Below are 23,371 nucleotides of genomic sequence, written 5' to 3' on the forward strand. Positions count from 1 at the left end.
TTAGTGATTCAATCTCCTTGCTAGTACTTGGTCCATTCATATTTTCTATTTCATCATTATTTAGTCTTGGTTGTTGAATGTTTCTAGGAACTCACCCATTTCTTCTAGCCTGTCCAATTTGTTAGTGAGTAATTGTTCATGGTAGTTTCTTATAGTTCTTTGTATTTCTGTGGTATCAGTTGTAACATCTCTTTCATTTCCGATTTTATTTATATGAGTCCTCTTTTTTTTTCCTGGTAAGTCTAGATAATACTTTTCAATTTCTTTTCAAAGAAGGAGCTCTTAGTTTCATTGATTTTTTTTGTTATCTTTTTAGTCTCTATTTCATTTGTTTCTGCTCTATTCTTTGTTATCCCCATCCTTCCCTAACTTTGGACTTCATTTGTTTTTTTTCTCATTCCTTGATGTATAAAGTTAGGTTGCTTATTTGAGACTTTTCATCTTTACTGAGGTAGGCATTTATTGCTATGAACTACCCTTTTAGAACTGCTTTTGCTGCATCCCATAATTTTTGGTATGCCAAGTTTCCATTTTCCCTTGGTTCAAGGTATTTTTTTTTCTTTCTTGATTTCTTCCTTGACCCACTGGTTGTTCAGTAGCATGTTGTTTAATCTCCACATATTTGTATGTTTTCTAGTTTTCTCTGTGTAATTTTATACCACAGAAAAGATGCTTGATATGATTTCAATCCACATAAATTTATTACTCTTGTTTCATGGATTACATATGACCTATCTTGGAAAATGTTCCATTTGTACTTGAGAAGAATGTGTATTCTGTTGCTTTTAAATGGAATGTTCTGTAAATATCTGTTAGGGACATCGGTTTATAAGACTGATGTCTCCTTATTGCTCTTCTGTCTGGATGATTTATCCATTGATGTAAACTGTTCTTATTTAAATGAAAAAGGGGTTTTATGCCTTGTGTTGACAAGGAATTGAAAAGTACTGTGAACATACCAAATTGTACTGAAAAGGACAGATCATCTTTAGGGAAATATAGTGAGAATATTACTAATTGCTCTATTAATAATTGCTAGATCAAGCTTATAAAGAATATGGAGACAGGAGTAAGGCAAGGAGATGAAATAGTCATCTGGAACAATGAAAAGATCAATGGTGACAATTATAAAACAAGAAACTAATGTTCTAACTGAAGCATGATTTCTCCTTCAATTAATAATAATTCAGTATGCTGCAGTATATAAAATAGCTTTATAATGTCAGCTTCATTTCTTTTGCAAAACCACAAGGAAAGGCAGACCAAAGAAATGGATCCTACAAAGGCAATGCAATGACAACAAGTGCCAGTAATAGCCTCCTACACCCATAAGAGCTATAAAAATCCTCTTAAACTTTATCCATCTGCTCTTCCCAATGAATTTCCTCAAAAGGTTAGGAAAGCCTAGTTTGCATCTCCTTTGTCACTTAATTCCTTTGGAAATCTAGTGTTTATGAACTTTTAAACCTACATGGCACTTTCACATTTTTTCTTGGGTTTTGGCAGCAAATATTATACAATTATTAATGCAAGAAGTTCTTCCACAGAGAGCTGGAGACACAATTCATTGCCCAATTGCATCCCTAAATATTAGATAAAACCAGGATATATAAGAAGACAGAAAGGAAACTATTTCCAATTAACCAATTGGACAATAAAGCAGTATGAAGCTGATACAGTCATGTGGTGCTCCAGAATGTTACACATTGGTTGTCCATGGGCTTCCAGAGACAGTGGGAAACACACTAAAAAATCCAATATCATAAATATCCTTTTAAAATTTATGGTTTATCATTCTTCTATTTGCACTAAAAATTGTTACAAGCTTATTTCTATGGTTTACACTTAAATCAACAAAGAAGTATAATATAAGTAACAGGCCACCTAGAGTAATATCTTCCTAAACTCTTAAGATAAGTGGAAGCAATAATAGGAGATAGAAGAAAAGAAATTATCCTACCTGACATAGATTGTTGAGTGATTAGAAGAGTAAGAAAACAGAGAATGTAATAAATGCTATGTACAGAAGGGAAGGAGGCTCAAGACATTCATTTTTAAGTAACTTTGATTTAGAGTCAACCAATATTGTTGAAAGGACTGTGCAAAAATCACTTTGCTATGTCTTTTACAGCCATTGTCTATTTAGTTTCAAAGATTATCCTATTAGATAGGAATTACTATTCTCATTTTATGGAATAAGGAAGTGAAGGACATTAAGCAATTTTCTCAAATTCACAAAACTGGTAAGTGAGAGAGGGTACATGTGAAATAATGATTTCCTCTGCAAGATGAGCAACTGGAACTGTCCCTGGGTATATGTTGAACAGCAAAACAGAGGAGGTGTGAATGGTGCCTATATTCTATACTGCATCACCAATCCACCAGCAAATATTCATCATCCTATATACCCCATTAACTTACAGCTAAACTGTGTCTGGTTTTGGTATATTAGCATACTGACCACAGATGCACAGTACATGCCTAAACCACTATGACCTAAAAACATAAAATTATTCTTTGACCAGCCCATAAACACTCAGAGTTCTTTATTCACCACACTACCTTAACAATCACATTTGAAGATCACTCCCCATGAGGCTAGGAAAGAAACCAAATTTTATTAAGAATAAAATTAAAAGGAAGTTGATATTAGAATGTATTTTAAAAAGCCATAAAAAGAATTGAATTTGATGTGATTAATGGGACATACATTTAAAGCAACTATGATTATGAATAAAGAAAAGCTATTGTTTACATATTTCATTAATATATGGAGATACAGAGATAAATGTGGTAATTAATGACATAGCTGTGATTCCTTACATCTCACTAATCATTAAAAGGATATAAAATGCCTATGTAGGTATTAAAGATGGTGGCGTGAGAGATGAGACAGAGATCTCCTCCTAAAACCACATATAGTATGAAAATATAATTTAATATACCTAATCCTGAAACAGGAACAGGAAAGAAGGCTGCATCAGACTGCATACACCTGGAGAACAGAGCAGACCTCATGGAACAGGGTAACGTACCAAAGCTGTGACCCAGTGTGATCCAAGCCTTTCTCCAACCCCAGCTCACCAGTGGGAGGAAAAGAAACAGAGAGGGGAGGGAGTGGAGGCCTAGGACTGCTGAACACCTAGCCCTGGAGATCTGCTTCAGGAGCATGATGCTCTGGTGCTTTAGTGTGGTTGGAAAGCTAAAATAGGTGGAATATCTGGAGAGACGGAGATTCCAGCTGCTTGTGGAAAACAGGGATTCATATCGGGCTGATCTGGGTGGGCAGTCTGAGAGACTTCCTAAAAGCAAGAGGGCTGCTAAAGGGGCAAGGGTTGCACAGAGCTTACTGCTCAGGAGAAAGGACAGATAAACAAAATTATCAGGTGCACTCTGCCTAGCAGGTTGGGAGCTTAAACGATCTTCAGGTGCTCCACCCCTCTGGCTGGCGATGTAGCTCCAAGGCCCCCCACCGTGATATGCAGCCTGCTGTGTCTTCCTCCTGGGTAAGTTGTACCTGGCTCAGGCTCACAAACATGCAACACCTGCCCTGGCCAGCCAGTGGAAAGTGCCGCCTATGGCAGTTACAAATGCAAAGCATAGAGGCTGATGCCTGTGTGCTCGGCCCACTGGTTCTGGCAGCAGACACAGGCATAGCAGCCAGGAAGCAGGAAACAGCTATTTCCTTCCCCCAGCACCAACACCGCTCCTTTGTGGCCCCTGACATTGCTCCAGGGGCTGAGAAGCTCCAGAGAGAAGAGCTTCTGGGCCCTAGAGGGCACCAGAGACAAACTATGAAATGTCAAAGGAACCTGGTTCAAAGCAAAATTATAAATACACCTGAGAAAGATTCAAATGAAATAGACCTCATGAATCTTCCTGAAAGGGATTTCAAAGTAAAAATCATTAACATGCTCATAGAGGTACTGAAAAATATTCAAGAACTCAGTAATGAATTTAGGACAGAGACTCAATCATTGAAGAACACAATGGAGGGTACTGAAAGCAGATTAGATACGGTGGAGGAGATGATAAATGAACTAGAAACTAGAGAAGAGGAATACAAAGAAGAAGAGGCACAGAGAGAAAAAAGGTTCTTTAAGAATGAAAGAATACTGAGAGAACTGTGTGACCAATCAAAATGGAACAATATTCACATTATAGGGGTGCCAGAAGAAGTGAGAGAAAAAAGAGATAGAAAGTGTCTGTGAGGAAGTAATTACTGAAAACTTCCCCAATTTGGGGAAGGAGATAGTCTCTCAGGCAGTAGTGGTGCCCAAATCTCCCAACACAAGGGACCCAAGAAAGACAACACCAAGACATATGATCATTAAAATGGAAAAGATCAAGAATAAGAATAGACTATTAGAAGTGGCCAGAGAGAGAAATAAGATCACATACAAAGGAAAGCCCATAGGGCTATCATCAGACATCTCAGCAGAAACCTTACAGGCCAGAAGGGAATGGCATGATGTATTTAATGCAATGAAGCAGAAGAGTCTGGAACCAAGATTACTTTATCTGGGAAGATTATCATTTAAACTTGAAGGAGGGATTAAACAATTTCCAGAAAAGCAAAAGCTGAGAGAATTTAGCTCCCACAAAACCATCTCTACAATGTATTTCAGAGGACTGCTATAGATGGAAGTGTTCCTAAGGTTAAAAAGCTGTCACCAGAGGTAATGAAAAGGGATAGAGAAACAGTACAGAATATGATACATAATATATAAAGAATGGAGGATGAAGAAAAGAAGGGAAAAGAACAAAAATAACCTTTAAATTGCATTTGTAATAGCATACTAGGTGAGTTAAGTTAGACTCTTAGATAGTAAGGACATTACCCTTGAACGTTTGGTAACCACGAATCTAAAGCCTGCAATAGCAATAAGTACATACCTATCGATAACCACCCTAAATGTAAATGGTCTGAATGGACCAATCAAAAGACATAGAGTCACTGAATGGATAAATAAACAAGACCCAACTATATGCTGCCTACAAGAGACTCACCTCAAACCCAAAGACATATACAGACTAATAGTGAAGGGATGGAAAAAGATATTTCATGCAACTAATAGGGAGAAAAAAGCAGGTGTTGCAGTACTTGTATCAGACAAAATATACAGACCTAAGATGAATTAAATAGGATAATAATAAATGGAAATTTATGCCATGCTCTTGGGTAGGAAGAATTAATATTGTTAAAATGGCCATCCCACCTAAAGCAATCTACAGATTCAATGCAATTCCTATCAAAATACTGATAGCATTCTTCAACAAACTGGAATAAATAGTTTTGAAATTCATATGGAACCACAAAAGGCCCCATATAGCCAAAGTAATCCTGAGAAGGAAAAATAAAGCAGGGGGGGATCTCGCTTCTCAATTTCAATCTCTACTACAAAGCAACAGTAATCAAGACAATTTGGTATGGGTGAAAGAACAGACCCATAGACCAGTGGAAAAGAATACAGAGTCCAGATATTAACCCAAGCATATATCATTAATTAATATATGATAAAGGAGCCATGGATATACAATGGGGAAATGACAGCCTCTTCAACAGCTGGTATTGGCAAAACTGGACAGCTACATGTAAGAGAAGGAAACTGGATTACTGCCTAACTCCATACACAAAACTAAACTCAAAATGGATCAAAGACCTGAATTTAAGTCATGAAGCCATAAAACTCTTAGAAGAAAACATAGGCAAAACTCTCTTGGACATAAACATGAGCGACTTCCTCACGAACATTTCTCCCCAGGAAAGGGAAACAAAAGCAAAAATGAACAAGTGGAACTATATCAAACAAAAAAGCTTCTGTACAGCAAAGGACACCATCAACAGAACAAAAAAAGACACCCTACAATATGGGAGAATATATTCATAAATGACATATCTGATAAGGGGTTGACATAAAAAATATATGAAGAGCTCATGCACCTTAACAAACAAAAAGCATATAACCCAATTAAAAAATGGGCAGAGGATCTGAACAGATACTTCTCAAAAGAAGAAATTCAGATGGCCAACAGGTATGTGAAAAGATGCTCCACATTGCTAATTATCAGAGAAATGCAAATTAAAACCACAATGAGATTGAGATATCACCTCACACCAGTTAGGATGGCCAGCTTCCAAAAGACAAACAACAACAAATGATGGCAAGGATGTGGAGAAAGAAGAACCCTCCTACACCGCTGGTGGGAATGTAAATTAGTTCAACCATTGTGGAAAGCAATATGGAGGCTCCTCAAAAAACTAAAAATAGGAATACCATTTGACCCAGGAATTCCACTCCTAGGAATTTACCCTAAGAATGCAGCAGCCCAGTTTCAAAAAGACATACGTACCCCTATGTTTATTGCAGCACTATTTACAATAGCCAAGAAATGGAAGCAACCTAAGTGTCCATCAGTAGATGAATGATAAAGAAGATGTGGTACATATACACAATGGAATATTATTCAGCCATAAGAAGAAAACAAATCCTACCATTTGCAACAACATGGATGGAGCTAGAGGGTATTATGCTTAGTGAAATAAGCCAGGCAGAGAAAGGCAAGTATCAAATGATTTCACTTGTATGTGGAGTGTAACAACAAAGAAAAAACTGAAGGAACAAAACAGCAGCAGACTCACAGAACCCAAGAATGGACTAACAGTTACCAAAGGAAAAGGAGGATGGGTGGGAAGGGAGGGATAAGGGGAAAAGAGGGCATTATGGTTGGCACACATAATGTGTGTGGGGGCACGGGGAAGGCAGTATAGCAACCACAATGTTGTTCATGAAAGTGTTTATTAATTATACCAAAAAATAAATAGATAGATAGATAGATAGATAGATAGATAGATAGATAGATAGATAGATAGATAGATACAGAAAAATGCCTATGTAACTGGAAAATTCAGCTATGCTTCACTGTAGAGAAAAGGAAAAACACACTGAAAATTATTTTATTTAGCACATGTATAGAAAATTATTTTCACCATGCAATAATGACAGCAATTAAAGAAACTATGAACTATAGTTTCCTAACAACTTGGCCACACAAAGTGATAAATAAAAATAGATCATTTGATTTTTCCATTTGTTTTCTGTATTACTGTCACATTCTCCTTTAGTTAATTGGACACTTAGCTAGGTGATATATGTCATGTGTTTTATATATCATAATGAAAACCTTTCACTAAAGTCCTATTTTTTTTAAAACCATGGAATAATCTTATAGTTAGTAGATATCTTACTTTAATTTAACTATGTAGTGTTCAAAATAAAGATATACTAATAAAGCTATATTTTAAAATGGTATTCTATATAAGTATGGAAATGAAGTGATTTTCAGTTTGATTAAATGTCATAATTACTGTTTTATTACTGTAATAATTAAGAAACAAAAGTATAAATATTACCATATGATCCCTGAGAATTAAAGTAAGTAAGCCATTGGACAAATCAGAAGATTCTTATGGAATTTCAAAGGTCCCCAGTTTTCAAAAATAAATTCAGTTTTGAAGGGATATAAACAATGTTGGAAAGGAGCTGGATCATTGAAGCATAGTTGTCATTTTATTTCTCTATTGTTAAGGATCAAAGGGGAAATTGTCTTAGTGCTCCTCCATTTCACTGAAATGAAACTTGAGTTTACAGTGAATAAACTATGTATGAAATCAATTTAATGACCTTTGTTAAGACACTATTGGATACGAGGCACTGTGCTAAGTGGCCTGGAAACCACTACACAGAGAAATAATAGTTGTATCCATTTGGTAGGGCTGTCATAACTCAATACTGCAGACTAGGTGTCTTAAACAACAGAAATTTATTTTCTTACAATTCTGGAGACTGGAAGTCCAAGATTAAGGTGCTGATGGGGTTTATTTCTTTTAAAGCCTCTCTCTTGGTTCGTGGATGGCTGTCTTCTCCCTATTTTCATATGGTCTCTTTTCTCTGTTCATATCTGTATCCTAATTTCTTCTTCTTATAAAGACATCAGCCATAGTGGTGTCCTCTTAAGACATAAGGCTCATTCTAAAGATCTCATTTTGACTGACTGACTTTTTTCAAGACCCTGTCTCCATATAGTCACATCCTGAGGTCCTGGGGTTAGGGCTTCAATGTATAAATTTTCGGGGGTACTCAATTCACCCAACGATAGCATACCTGTCCTCCAGGTCTTCCAAAATAGTACAGAACAAAACTAGATATAACTGTAATACAAGGCAGAAAGTGATAAAATTTATCATACAAATTTAAAAGAGAAAAAAAGTTTATGGGAGAAAGCAAGCTTTAAATAATAAAGTGGTTTCTAAGGACAGAATTTCTGCAGATCGATAGGGATGTGGTGACAAGGTGAGGAAACAACATGCTTGGTGCAAGCACTGTGTAGAACTGATTTATCTTTTAATAATCAAAGTTACTCTGATTGACATGCTATATTATGTATTTAAGATGATAAATGTCATTTGGGTTGCTGAAAGCAAAGTCGCAATACAAAAATCACAGTTTCTTTAGTTTTCTATGTAAAAATACATTACAGGCCCATAACCAGGGAAATTAAACAATTCTCCACCATCTTTCAACATAGCATTTGCACACTTGTGGACATTTTTTTAAAAGAAATAGAATAGGGATAGAATTAAAAATGTACCAAGCAGAAAGATATTGATAATAAAAGTTCAATAGCAATTGGATTATCCTTACAGGAAATCTATACATCAAAAACCTATGTCTATAGCTCTTTGTTCTGAGGGTCAGTTCCAAATTTAGGTGACACAACAGTATTTCACATTCTTCTCTATAGTAAACTGTCACTATCTAAGTAAAAAAAAAGGTAGATTAGTGATATTTTATTATCAGCGAGTACAACCTATGTTTATCAATCTAACACATTATTCAGTCCTGTTTGCTAAGTAAGTAATATTTCTGACAACAAAATATTCCCAATTTTAATTGATTTTACTTAAAAAGCACAAGAGAATACTAAGGGATCTATACAAAATACCCTTTTATATTCTAAGAGGGGAAAAGATGCTGAACTTTCAATGGAATTCATAATAAATGTGTGCTTCATTATAATTTCTTACATGTCACTGGCAAATAAACTGATTTTTACTTACTACTTAAAATTATGACAGTTCAGTAGCACTCAGCCAGGCGACATTAACAATGTGGCAAAGTACAGGATTTGTATTTTGTTCACAGATATTTTTCTGAAGGCACATTCAAGTTTTCTTCTCTGTCATGGTAATTATTTAGGTTCGTGTCATAAAATGTTTGAAAGATAAATAAATCTCACATTTCATATCACTTGTTAGTGCCTAATTAAGCAGAAAAAATGTGAATTCAGTGAACTGCAAATTAAAATTAAAAGATCAGATTTTACATTAGGAAATAATGATTTTGGCACATAAACCTTTAGCACTGTAGGAAATGAGCTTCATCTTTTACTTTGGTGAAAGGTACAAAGTGATCATTCTGTGCAATTATATAGTGAGATGAAGACTTGATTTGGAAAAAGTGCTATTATATGAACAGGAAAATCACTTTGCAGACGTATTCTTAATTTTTGCAGTTGCCTAGAACAGTTATGCTACATATCCATTCTGGCTTTGCCCTGAAGCCAGGGTTGGGAGGTTCTTAAATGTAAACAGTAAATTCTGCCCTTGATCACTTGGAGGTTACTCCTGTAGAAATAAAATGAGACTTTATTAAATATATGTAGATTTAATTAAACAAATGTTTATTAGGTATTTGCAGTATAACAAATACTGTATAAGGCACTGAAATGAAATAAAACCTAACAACTTGCACACATCCATGGTATTTGGGTACTTTTCTTTCTTTGACTTCACTTTTTTACTTATCGAATGTTTTGGGTGTTTCTTCCCTCACCATTGCATTTAAGTTCTCCTACAGGATCTCATTAACTGATGGTGAGAGAGGAGTCTCATTTTCTTACCCATCCCATATTCAGTCTAGCTCAAAGGGATATTTATATTGATTTATCATAATACAACGTATTCTAGTTGTGTCCTCATTGGCAACCAAAGACTTATAGAGGAAGGGACTCCAGCTTTTAATTATTCAAATCAAAAGTTTCATGAGTGACAAATAAAAAGTTAGGCTTTAGAGTTAGGTATATCTTTCTCCCTGATTCAAGAAAGTTCCAGATAGTAATACTTGGATTTATGGTCTACACATTACCTCCATGTTTTGACATTAAAAAAATAGGCATAAAACTGATTTGAGAAGATAAACAGGGGATAAGAGGCTGACCTGACTGGAGGGTACCTATAAGTATTATTATTATTATTATTTATTCTCTTAGAGAATTTGAGAGGTTCTGGAATTCTCTGTGACTGGCATTGAACATATTATACTAGTCAAATTCATTATAGATGGAGCAATAAATGAGGAAATACCTATGGCACCCTTAGAATTCTTTGAACAAATGGTTCCACACATGTAATAGTAGCATTTCTTAAGAAAAAATGGAAATTAAAAAAGCCATGTGCCAAAGTAAACACAAACTCACACTATGGAACAGCTATTAGAACCATATAAATATTGATGCAAATTATAAATTAATTTATTTAAATAGTGACAGTGTAAGTGTATATCAAGGTTTAATACATTACTTCTAATACAGCTACCACACATATTTTTTGCTAAATACAGACACTAATAAAACCATAACTGAACTATAATTTCAAAATACGTTCCCATTGTTCCTTAGGAGCTTTCTATATTTTGAATATGTTAAAATGCATAAAGAATTTTAAATAATAGATTATATAACCCAGTTCACAAAGAAAGAGTAGTCACAAGGCTGAGTATCTCTGCTTCCATGAATTTTCCTGTGTGGTTAGGTTAGGCAAGAGAAATTGTAAGCGACTTATTATGGAAATATAAAGCACCGGATGCGAATTTGCAAGAACACATTAAATGATGTCATTCAAATTTGCAAGAGGATATTAAATGATACCACGCTATATTAAATTATTTAAAAACACAAAAAGCACATTTTTTATTTCTCCTTTGACTATTTTCCACATATAATATTAGGACTCTATCCAAAAAATTAAATTTCATCTACACCTGAGAGTTCCTGGTATTGAGTAAATTGAAAAGGCTTTCGGAAATTGTGTGACAGTTGGTCTAAAAGGCACTGAAATCCTTAAAATCAATATATTACAATTAAGTGTTAGATTTTTCATAATTCCAAGTACATCTATTTCTTTTGTACTTTTAATAATCATATTCTAAACTTATGATTTAACAGATATTGCATTTGTTATAAAAAGCTGAAATCTCAAAATGATAGTAAAAGAAAATAAGCACTTGTAAAATTATCTATAAATGGGTGAAAATTGTTAACTTATTGATAGATTCCTTCTGATTATACATTTTAAAAACTGTTATGGAGAACCAGATTGAAAAATGTACATCTGCAATTTTTATAGAGATGAATGAAATATTACAGTGAACGTGGATTTGGTTTTCAATCTTCTTTGAATTAAATCTTCTAAGTCCTTATAATGAGCTATTAAACGTTAATATATGAAAGAGTGATCACAAATTCAAGTAACAATAAAAAATGATAAGGTTTCAAAAATAGGCTGTCACATAATTCCATCACTAATAGAAAGATAGCCTTGGGTCTTTCCCAGCATAAACTATTTTACACAGTATTTTATAGTTGGTATCTGAGGGCTTCTTTCCTCCATTAGACCATAGATCCCTTGTGAATAAGTCCAGTGTGTCTTACTCACCATTCCATCTCTAGGGTGAATAGAAATTGTTCAATAAACATTTATTTGTTGACTGATACAATAAATGATTAACTTGTCAATACTAGAGTGTTAACTGGGTGCTTGCTGCAAGAACCTTCATTCCTCCATTACTTACTCTCATGATTGCCATAAATATAGTAGCACAGAATATCACTTAAATCTTGCTGTCATGAATCTGTAGGAAACTTTTCAGCTTTAGCTTTGAGTTTTCATATACCCAAAGTGAGAGGATTCAATTGTCTGAAGCAGATTCTAATTATTTTGATGCTCTAGGTCTCCTGATCCAATGGAAGGAAAATGCCTGTCATGCAGATTTGCTTCTCAGGAGGCAAGGGCTTCCAGCAAAATCTTTAGTAAAGGGAAAAGAGTGGAACCCTCAGAAAGGTTACACAGGGGACTTCGGTTATACATGTATTAAGAAGTATGACAACAGTCAAGGTTAGGTAAAGCTTCAAGGTAAGATTACTTTGCTTATTATTTTACAAACTAGTCTTTTATGGATTCTTGAAATGCTTTACAATACAGATATATTTAAAAAACTAGCCACTCGTTCCTCAGTTTCACCCATAAAACAAGGATAAAAAATGGTATAAAATCTCGTAAATTTTTATTCCATTAGAGTCTGACCCTGGGTGGTAAAGGTTCAAGTTCACCTTTACAAAGCTTTTTCTTACACTGTATTTCTGAGATTCACAGTCAAGTTCAGGAATACTAGATGATCACATTATGTTTTTGGTGAGTTTCAGGTGCTGATATGAGTGGCCTGGGAAGATGTCTCTGATATCCCAGGCATGCAGTCAACCGCACTGTCTTTTGCACTTGACATTTACATATCCTGCTCATAATAATTCCTCCATTATAAAGGTTTAAGAAATGTAGAAACCATAATATAATAAAATATAGAAAATATTCTACCCCAATAATAATGGATGCTATTTTTTTTTATCAGATTTGTTCTGGTATTATTTTTAAAGAATAAAGCATTACAAATAAAATTGAAGTCCCATCTGTACTCTTTCTCAGTCCCATCCATTTCCTCCCTTTTCAGAGTTAGTCACACTTACGTATTTGTTATGAATGGCATTTATGGCATCCTACTGTTCACATTGCTCGAAAACTTGCTAATTTACTCAGCACTGCTTTTTTAAAATCTGTCTTATTAACATGTGCAACAAGTTTATTAGTTTTAATTACTGCATTTGCTGCTATTTATTCATTCTCTTATATGGGTATTTACATTATTTCCAACTTTCACTATTTAAAAAAATTCCTTAATTACCATACTTGTAGAAATCTTATTTATGTATATGTACACAAGTTTCTGCAATATATATGGAAGGGTATTTGTGGCTAAATAATCCAGGTACTGGATTGCTGTTTTGTTCTTCAAAGAAATTATAATAGTTTATATTCCAAGAAGCAATGTATGAGAGTTCTTATTTTGCTACATCTTGTCTAATATTTGGCATTTTCATAATTTTAATGTCCTAATATCTGATAGTTATACATCATAGTTTTCAAGATAATTCATCAGTTATTTTGGTAAACTGTAATGTACTAACTATTGGGATAGGTATAAAAAAGGTAGTTCCATTGAAAAGATCTGTCTTTCACATACCTTATTTAAATATTGAAAGTGGCCTGCCAATGTTAATGGTTAACTTTTACTGGGATACTTACTATACCCTAGATACTTATCAAAGCATTTTAAATATAAAATTTCACTTAAGTCTTCTAATCATGTAAGAATGAGAGCTGTTTTTTTTTTAATTAAGGTATCATTGATATACACTCTTACGAAGGTTTCACAAGAAAAACAATGTGGTTATTACATTCACCCTTATTATTGAGTCCCCCTCCATACTCCATTGCAGTCACTGTCCATCAGTGTAGTAAGATGCCACAGAGTCCCTACTTGTCTTCTCTGTGCTGCACTGTCTTCCCCATGACCCCACACACACCATGTGCACCAATCATGATACCCCACAATCCCCTTCTCCCTCCCTCCCCAACCACCCTTCCCTACCTCTCCCCTTTGGCAACCACAGTCCCTTGTCGAAGTCTGTGAGTCTGCTGCTGTTCCATTCCTTCAGTTTAACATTGTTGTTATACTCCACAAATGAGGGAAATCATTTGGTATTTGTCTTTCTCTGCCTGATTTATTTCACTGGGCATAATACCCTATAGCTCCATCCATGTTGTTGCAAATGGTAGGATTTGTTTCTTTCTTATAGCATTGTGTATATGTACTACATCTTCTTTATCCATTCATCTACTGATGGACACTTAGGTTGCTTTCATATCTTGGCTATTGTAAATAGTGCTGCAATAAACATAGGGGTGCATATGTTTTTTTGAATCTGAGAAGTTGTTTTCTTTGGGTAAATTCCTAGGAGTGGAATTCCCGGGTCAAATGGTATTTCTATTTTTAGTTCTTTGAGGTAACTCCATATTGCTTTCCATAATGGTTAAACTAGTTTACATTCCCACCAGCAGTGTAGGAAGGTTCAGCTACATGCGAGAGAATGAAACTGGATTATTGGCTAACCCCATACATAAAAGTAAACTCAAAATGGATAAAAGACCTGAATGTAAGTCATGAAACCATAAAACTCTTAGAAGACAACATAGGCAAAAATCTTCTTGAACATAAACATAACCAACTTTTTTCCTGAACGCATCTCCTTGGGCAAGGGAAACAAAATAAGAAATGAACACATGGGTCTACATCAAGCTAAAAAGCTTCTGTACAGCAAAGGACACCAAAGCAGAACAAAAAGGCATCCTACAGTGTGGGAGAACATATTTGTAAATGACATATCCAACAAGGGGTTAACATCCAAAATATATTGAGAATCCACACGCCTCAACACCCAAAAAGTAAATAACCCTATTAAAAAATGGGCAGAGGATATTAACAGAATGAAAGCTTTAAGAGGGAGTTCTATCTATTCTATTGACTGTTCTATCACCAAGATTTAAAACAGTCCTATCACCTAATAGGTGCTCAGCACATGTTTGTTACATAAATGAATGAATGTGTCTTAGTCTATTCAGGCTGCTATAACAAAATAACAGAGTGGGCGGCTTATAAACAACAGACATTTATTTCTCACTTTTCTTAATGCTAGGAAGTCTAAAACCAAGGCACCCATGTGCCTGTGTTATGGTGAGAGCCCTCCTTCTGGATCAGATTCAGTGACTTCTTGCTGTGTCCCCATAAGGCAGAGGGTCTAGGAAACTGTAGGGCCTCTTTTATAAGAACACTAATCCCATTCATGAAGGCTCTACCCTCATGACCTAAGCAACTCCCAAAGACCCCACCTTCTCATACTTTCACATTGGACATTAGGATTCCAACATGTGAATTTTGGGGGGACACATTCAGACCGTAGAAAAATCATATAATCATTAACATTTTAAAGGAGGGCATTTAGTGAGTCAGAAATTAATTTATTTCCCAAAATAATCATAGGTCTTGTAAGAATGTCATAATTGTTGAACCTAAGCATACTTAACACCCTCCCAACAGACTCTTCTCCTTATATGGTTCCCATAGATTCTAGGAATAAAATCCACCATCTTGATGTCTAATTTACAAGAGTTCCTTAAGTGGTGGAATTTTAGTAAGAATGATATATACTTTGTGGGAATGTAATTCTCAGCTGCATTTCCCCAATATACATAAATTGTTCCCAGCACAGGCTCTAGAGCCACTCTGCAAGCAGAGGTTTTACTGTTTTGTTAAAATTCCCCAGTACGCTACCAAATCTGTAAATCTATCTCCACACAAACTAGCAAGCTTAGTAGAACCCTACAGATTCCTAGGCCCCTCTAAATATTTTCAGATTTTGTATTTGCACCCATCTAGGTAGCAGGAAGCATGCTTCTTTCCAGGTCCATAGGAGGATCTTTGGAAAGCATGTAGGTCAAGATCATCCTGCTTTTCCTTCCTATAAACGCATCATCGCTATTGAAGTCTTAGTCTCTCAGAATGCTCAGGAGCACATCTTGGACTCCTTAGTAGGAGGGTAGTATTATATGGAAAGGAGACACTTTCCCTCTGATCCCTTGTCTAATCTATAAAATGTCCTATAAGATTCACCATATTAAGGACTTTTATTAATCCAAATTATGCTGATTAAATTTATGTGCTTAGCGTTGAGACACTGCCCCCAAAATAACTAAATACAAATGAAGTTATGGGACTCACTTAGATTCTTTTTTTGTTGAAAGCTTCTGTCAATACATCTGGTTATGGCAAATAATATGGTTATTAACACTGTGCATACACTCACTGAGACAATTTTAAGAAAATCCTTTGTTAAAGGTCTATTTTATCATTCAGAGCCTTTGTAAGCAGACAGCTAGTGAATCTTCAGAATTTAGGAAATATTTATCTTGTCATACAGGTCTAAAATGCAAATCCTTAGTACCATTTATTTTATCAGTAAGATTATTGATTACTCCAGCTCTACCCTGAAGTTCTGGTAAAAATTCTCCACTCTGATTGATTTTGACAAAGTAAAAAAAGACTTCTAATTATGGCTTTTCTGAAGATCTAATTCATAATTCTCAAACAATAGTCTGGAATATCTATTGTTCATTTAAATGAGAGCATCTTGAGTGAAAAGGTCTGTTAGTACATGGAATGATGCATGATAAATTCCAGTTCAGATGCCCAAACTACTTTTCAGTCATGGATATACAGGTAGTAATCTAAAACATAATTACCAATACAGCAATAATGGATTACTTTAGAGGAGTCTATTCAATCATTTTTGAAAGCATGCTTTCTCTCTGCTATCTCCTTAAAAATGCTTCCTTTGATACCCTGACACATGAGCAGCATTGATTACACTGCATTTTTGTTTCTATGACTCTTAGAATCCTTTGGAATCTGATTTATATACATAAGACTGTGAGTTTTCTGAAAGCAAACATCTTGCCTTTTCCTTCTTTAAATCCCCCTTCATTTCCCAGCATAGTACATAGCTGATATTCAGTACACTTTTATCATAGCTGATACTGAATACACTTTTATCAAAATGGAATTTTGTGGAATATGATTCCAAATCTCTATTTTAAAAGAATATATTTGTATTGAAGTATTTCATACCTTGATGTCTCTAATCAACTAAAATTTCAACTAGACGTATGTTGAAAACATAAATAAATGAGTGTATGGTAATAGACAATTGCTTATAATTGTGTAATTTACCTTTTTATAGATATGTACTATATTGATCATCTTCCATTCCAACACCGATTCCACAAACATTATATTGAGATTTAACATTGCTTAGTTTGTATGCAATTAATTTAACATTTTGATTTTGATAATATTATTACATGTTTATTTGGCACTAACATATGAAAGAAAAATGAAATCTATATTTTTTGTTTTCCTTTGTCAAATTCAACTTTATAGAAGATTCAGATACAACTTTGTAGAAGCCAAAGATCATGCTTATCACAATGCCATGGACACACAGGCCTTTGGTAGTGCCTTTTTGATGGATGTATTAGAGTTATCTTTGTGTTACTAAATTGGGATCACAAAATGTGATGTTTAATACTGAGCATTATTTTTCATAATTTGAAGATTTTAAAAAATATTTATTCTATTTGATGAACACATTTGATGAAAGCATACACCCCCCCAAATTAATCTTGCATAGAATTGAAAAGGGAAATACTTTTATTCATTAAGCAAATACCTATTGAGAACCTTCAAGCAAAACTCTGGAAGTAGGAGGTTCAATTAGAAAGATTCTATGGAAAAGTAAGAGTAGCTTTAATGGGAGTGATAGCAGTGGACATGGACCTCAGTGGTCGTAGTAAAGAGAAATTTAGTATATGGAGTAAAGGATATCTGCAAGCACCCTGCAATACTATATAATTCAGAGAGTCAATATGATATGATCTTTAAAATCAAACACCTTTTGCAATTAGGAAATACCAGTCCTACATCGAATCAATAAGTGGTCAGTCTCTTTCAGTAAATTCCAAGCCACTGTCAGTGCCTTCCTCCATTCCCCTCTGCCCCTGCCTCACCAGTAATCCCTTTGTCACAGCTTTCTTGCAGATTATCTCTTCCACTAACTTTTATTCATTATTCAATCTCCAGTACCTTTCATAGGATTTAACTCTTAAAATTATGTCATAAATATTTAATGAATGAAGGAAGGAATAAATGAAAGGTCATGCCTTCACAAACCCTTGCATTTAATCAGTTCCTAGAAACTGTTGAATAGTTCTTAGGATTCACATTTTATCAAAGTTTGCATTTAAATTCAATTCCTTGGGATTATAGTTCACAAGTCAACTAATGCAATGGTCCAAAAAGCTGATGTATGTGTTAATATGCTTCCACTTCCAAATTTGTATCTTAAATGGAGATCTTAAATGGTTTTGTACTCTCACATGGACAAGTAATACTGGGGATTTCAAGCATCACGGCAGGCTGGAAAGACAGAGCTTCTCAAATCTTCTCATCACATAGTACATTTCTGTCTATACACAAGACAGAATCTTCAGACCAGCCAGTTTCTGACAGGTATTTTGTTATATGTATTTTCAGAAAGTGATAAAATAGTATTCAGAGAGTGAATGGTGTGGGGAAAGCCCTGTAGTCAGTGAGGGGATGAAAAGTTTGGGAACCGATGCATTTTGAAGAATTTTTCTAATTACTTGCAAGATGACACAGGACTACATAAATAACATTAAACTGAAAAGAACTTCTTTTGCACAATGTAATGTCAGAGAACATAGTTTGCCAAACACCTCTTTGCTTTTGGAAGTGGGTTTGGTTCCCTGTTTCATTTTTACACATAAAATTTTTAAATAATGAGGTTACATCTCTTCTTATTTTTAAGAAAAAATGATTGTACTGATGTTTGGAGTTTTCTATGTATAACAAGAAACAAAACAACACAAAAATGGCTTCTGAAAATTGGTATTTTGAATTTTTGTGAAATTTGGTGATTTTATAAACACAGTTTTTAAATCATCAATGATATATCTATATTTGTTAATGTGATTAATAACAGATATTTGATATTAGAAATGCTCTATTTCAATAGCTACTGGTCAGCACTGAATGATCTCATCACTCTAAAACATTATTAGAAGGTAAACATTTCACCATTGGGATATCTATCTTTGTTAATGAAAACAAAATAGTAGTTTTACATCCAAGAATCCTTTTCTGATTTTAGATTTAATTTCTGTTTATATTTTAATGTGGAGAGCTGATTTCTAAAATCCACCAATCTTCAAAACTGACCTAGGAAAAAGTAGGAAACTTTTCAGGACCCTATTCTTTATTCTTATAAAAACAAAATAAAAAGAATTGAGTATTTCTATTGACCACTGAAAGAAAGCACAAGGAAAAGATGCAATGTTCACAAAAATTTTGAAAACATGATATTTTCTAGGTATTTCACAATTCAGATACCCTATGAACTAACTTGTCAGTTGTTCTACTTGGCAAACAGAGAAACCAGAACTCTGGGAAAGCAGTCAACATATTCTAAGAAATTATTGAAAAATAGTACCAGACAAGTCATTCACTGCTGATCACATTAGCAGTTTTTCTGAGAAAATGTGCCCCACACAAAGCGGTCAGACTGTGACAGCCCCCATCACAGCTATTTGAACCATGATTAGCCATCTGAGTAATATCAACCCATCCATTGGCTGGCCTGAGATCTTGGACTTAGGACTTCTGGCTAGTTATTTAAAAGATGAATAGAGCCAGCTAGATTCTTTCTCATTTATTTGACTGAAAAGTTTATGAGAGAAGATGTCACTGTCTCTGGAAACAGATGGTGAAAAATTATGATGTAATAAGAAACATCACTGAAGTTCATGCTAAAACTAAATGAAGGAAAATTTATGAAGGCACAGAAACCTGAGCAGGCAGCGGATGCCCCTCAGTGTCTGGGAAAAGCCTGTTTTTTTCTCTGGTCAACAGCCATTTCCAATTCTTTTCTTCTGGTAAAACTTCTGATTTTGTTGGTATACTAAGTGACTTCTCAGAGAGACTGAATGATGACTAGCTTAAGCCCAGTGGTCTGCTAGAATCTGTTATTAGCAGCTCACAAGAGTTGCTTTCATGCTTCTCTTCCTAAGTCAGCGTTCAGTGACACCACAGTGGTAGCTGGAAACCTACCATTGTTGGAGTGTTTGTGACACAGAAATCAGCAAGTGCTACAAATTAGGACGACCACTCCCTCTTATCCCTAGCCAGTTGCTAACTATTTATAAGCACTCTAAGCCCATCAAGGAAATCCTATTTCCTTTTGCCAGATACTGGCCCAGGAGTAGGTATAGGGCCAGGTTCTGAGCTATGACAAGTAAGAGAAAGTCTGATGGAAGGCACCTGGGAAAGTTGCCCCCCTTGATGAGTTAGAGCCAACAAGCCACTCCTGCCTTCCTGCTTTAGGAGGCATTTTATAATGCTTTCAGATGCATTTTATAATGCTTTCAGATGCAGCCATGAAGGAAGGCCAATAGAATCCAGGGATGTCAACACAGGTCATGAAAGACTTTAAACCACTACCAAATGCAACCACCAAAGGGCGGGAAAGTAGAAACAGTCCACCCTGGATATAGAAAATAATGCCTTGCATTGCCTGTAGAGAATTTAAAAACAGTAATGATGTACATTAATATTAATCCACTTTTGATTACTGACTTTTCTCAGTTATGTTAGTGATAACATATTCCTCCCCATACACCTGGACTCCTCCAATCTGAGGCCTCTGGTATGCCAGAGCTAGTAAGTCTACAGTCAACTGTCTTAAACACCTAGTTACATGCGATACTTAGGGTTTGTGTTGTTTAAGCAACTTTCATATGAGTTTTCTGTAGCCAAAACATTCTGAGGTGCTAAAGTTGTCACACAAAGTAGGGAGCTCAGAAGGTTGCTAGGTCAGTTTAATCTAACCCTAAAATGAAAAACCTCGAGGTTGTGCTCTGAGGACCCACACAGCTGCTTAGATCTCAGGCCTCCCACAGCTCTCCCCACACCAGGCCTGACCAATGATTCCTGTTCTAGTGTGTCCAGATTCTCCCTGTTGTGCCACCACTCTACTTATAAAAAACTGCCTTTACATCAAGTAGCGTGAGCAGGTTTCTTTGCCTTGTAACCAAAGGAACTAACTGAAAAAACAGAACCTAGCATTTAACAAGACGGCCCCAAGGTAAAATACTGATTGCATACACATTGCAAAATCTGTACTAAGAAGACAGCAAATAGACAAAAATATGCTTAATATATAACATTGTTTATAGTAGTTAAAACTATAATTTATCTAAATGTTAGCCAAAAGAGAACAGATGAATGATATTTTGAGGAATATATAATGATGTGGGAAAATTTAGCCAATATTAATATAAAAAGGCAATTATTATATATCTATACACACACACACATATCTCATGACACAATTATTTGAAAACCCAGACATATTGACATATAGAAAAGTGCTGGGTGGAAATAAATCAGGTTATTGGTGGTTGTTATTTCTGAATAGTGGGATCAAGGGATTTTAAAGTTTTTTTCCCATACATTTTTCTGTTATTTTCAAAGTTTCTAGCTCTCCAGAAATAAAAAAAAAATTTAAAAAAATTAATGAGCATACATTTTCTTTTCATTAATGTATCATGAAAATACACTAGGTTATTGTTTAGGATGTGAATGCATACATACATGAAATAAATGAATTCAACAGGTTAGACAAAGTACATCAAGAAACCTTAAAAGGATAAAATGATGCTGGGAATCCATGAGAATTTGCATTTTATAGAAAAGAATGTCATATTCCAAGAAAATTTCTCTCAATAAAAAAGGAAAAAAAGATATTTAATTTATTTTGAGAGAATATTTAAGAGAATAAAAAAGATTAAAAATAATTTAGACCATACAACGATATTATCAACATCTGACTTATCCTTCTGGGGATATGACTTCTGGGGAAATGGATTAATTTTACAATTCTATAGGATGCTGCTCTAGTTATATTGAGAGAATCATCTGGGCTTTATATAGAATATCATGCCTGGTTGTTACTAATGTAGTTAGATGTTTTGATTTGTTTATTTGATTCTTTAGATCACCACTATTCAAATATATATTCTAGTAGTTGAAGTATATATTGTACCTTATATCATTGAAGAGTTTCCATATATATATATATATATATATATATATTTTTTTTTTTTCCTGAGTGGAGAAAAAAATTGGTTGGAAAAGAAATACAGAGAAATCAAGAAGACATTCAAGTATGTTAATGGAGGGGGAAAATTATTTATTTAAAAAGCCAGGAAATGACTTAGATTTCAAGCTATCATTTTCAGTTATGCTCTGCTCATGAATAGGAGTTTCTTTTAGAGATACAGTGTGAATGGTTGGGTTGTAAGTTTACAATGCTTGAGACTCATCACCCCAGAGTAGATCATATGTAGCAGCATTTTGCTTCAAGAAAGACTATCATTAAAAACTGTTTCATTATGTTGCACAAAATGAATTACATTCTGTATTACCCTGTTTCAGAAAATTGAGAAGAACAAAGATATAAATTAAAAGATCAAACACATACCAGATACAGCAAGGAAGTCATCAATGCTTGTAATGTCATCTACAGCTTCAGTAAGGACATGGATATGATTCTCCCATGTGCGCTTGTACATTTCCATGGTTTTTTTGACCACTTGACTTTTGGGTCTTGCAGCCAAAGCAAGTGCGGCATTAATAATCTGTGGAGATGTAGAATGTTCACATAGTGACTCCTTCGGGAATAGTATCCATGTGCAGCTGACAGGTATTCTTCTTTAATAAACCATATGAGATACACAGATCTTTAACAACAGGTAAAATGGCAAAGTGGCCCCCTGTGTAACTCCCTCTTTGCTTTTAGTAATAACTTTATTTTATTTTTGGCAAGGATTGAATTAATTTTAGAACTACTTAATTGAGTGTCAAAGCACTAAGTACAGCAAGTCTTAGCACTTCTGCAATAGTAATTGGTATCTGCCTTTAAGGAACATGTATATTACTAAATGAGAAGGGCAACATGCACCCATAAGTCAGTTTAGTAGGCAACACATGACATAACTACAAATAATGGTCTGTAGCCTTAAGAGAGCAGAGAGATAATCTTTGTCAGCTCTAACGAAAGGTTTCAGGGAAGAGTACAGTTTAACTGGTCTTTTGGATTCACACTGCACAACTCAGTGTGAATGCTCACTATATGCAAGTCACTGGAATAAGAGTTCTGACTTCCTTGAGGACTTACAGAATTTCACCAATAAATATTTATTATTTATTAATGAATCCATTTGTTCATTCACTCATTCATTCATTCATTCAATATTTCAACTCTATTCTGAATGTGTTTTACCTATCAAGCACTGTCCTAGGTTTTAGGGCTACGACAATAAACAAGATACAGGCAAAAATCATTGCTTTCATGAAGTTTATATTTAAGTTAGAGGAAATGCACAATTAGCAAGTTAAATAAGTAGAATATATGGTCTGTTAGATGGTTATAAGAACCAAGAAGGAAA

The 23,371-nt window shown here is 34.7% G+C and overlaps 1 protein-coding gene across 4 annotated transcripts in view; it reads right to left on the reverse strand.

The window, feature by feature from the left end:
• The window catches only part of CTNNA3 (catenin alpha 3), a 1,667,940-nt gene that overhangs the window by 494,947 nt on the left and 1,149,622 nt on the right, over positions 1–23,371 (reverse strand). For all 4 annotated transcript variants that reach the window (XM_057505911.1, XM_057505908.1, XM_057505909.1 and 1 more), the window contains exon 11: positions 22,405–22,561. In XM_057505911.1, coding sequence (XP_057361894.1) covers positions 22,405–22,561 — 157 coding nt within the window. The remainder of the gene's footprint in view (positions 1–22,404; positions 22,562–23,371) is intronic.

The sequence above is a fragment of the Manis pentadactyla genome, chromosome 8 (assembly GCF_030020395.1).
Source record: "Manis pentadactyla isolate mManPen7 chromosome 8, mManPen7.hap1, whole genome shotgun sequence".
NCBI lineage: Eukaryota > Metazoa > Chordata > Mammalia > Pholidota > Manidae > Manis > Manis pentadactyla.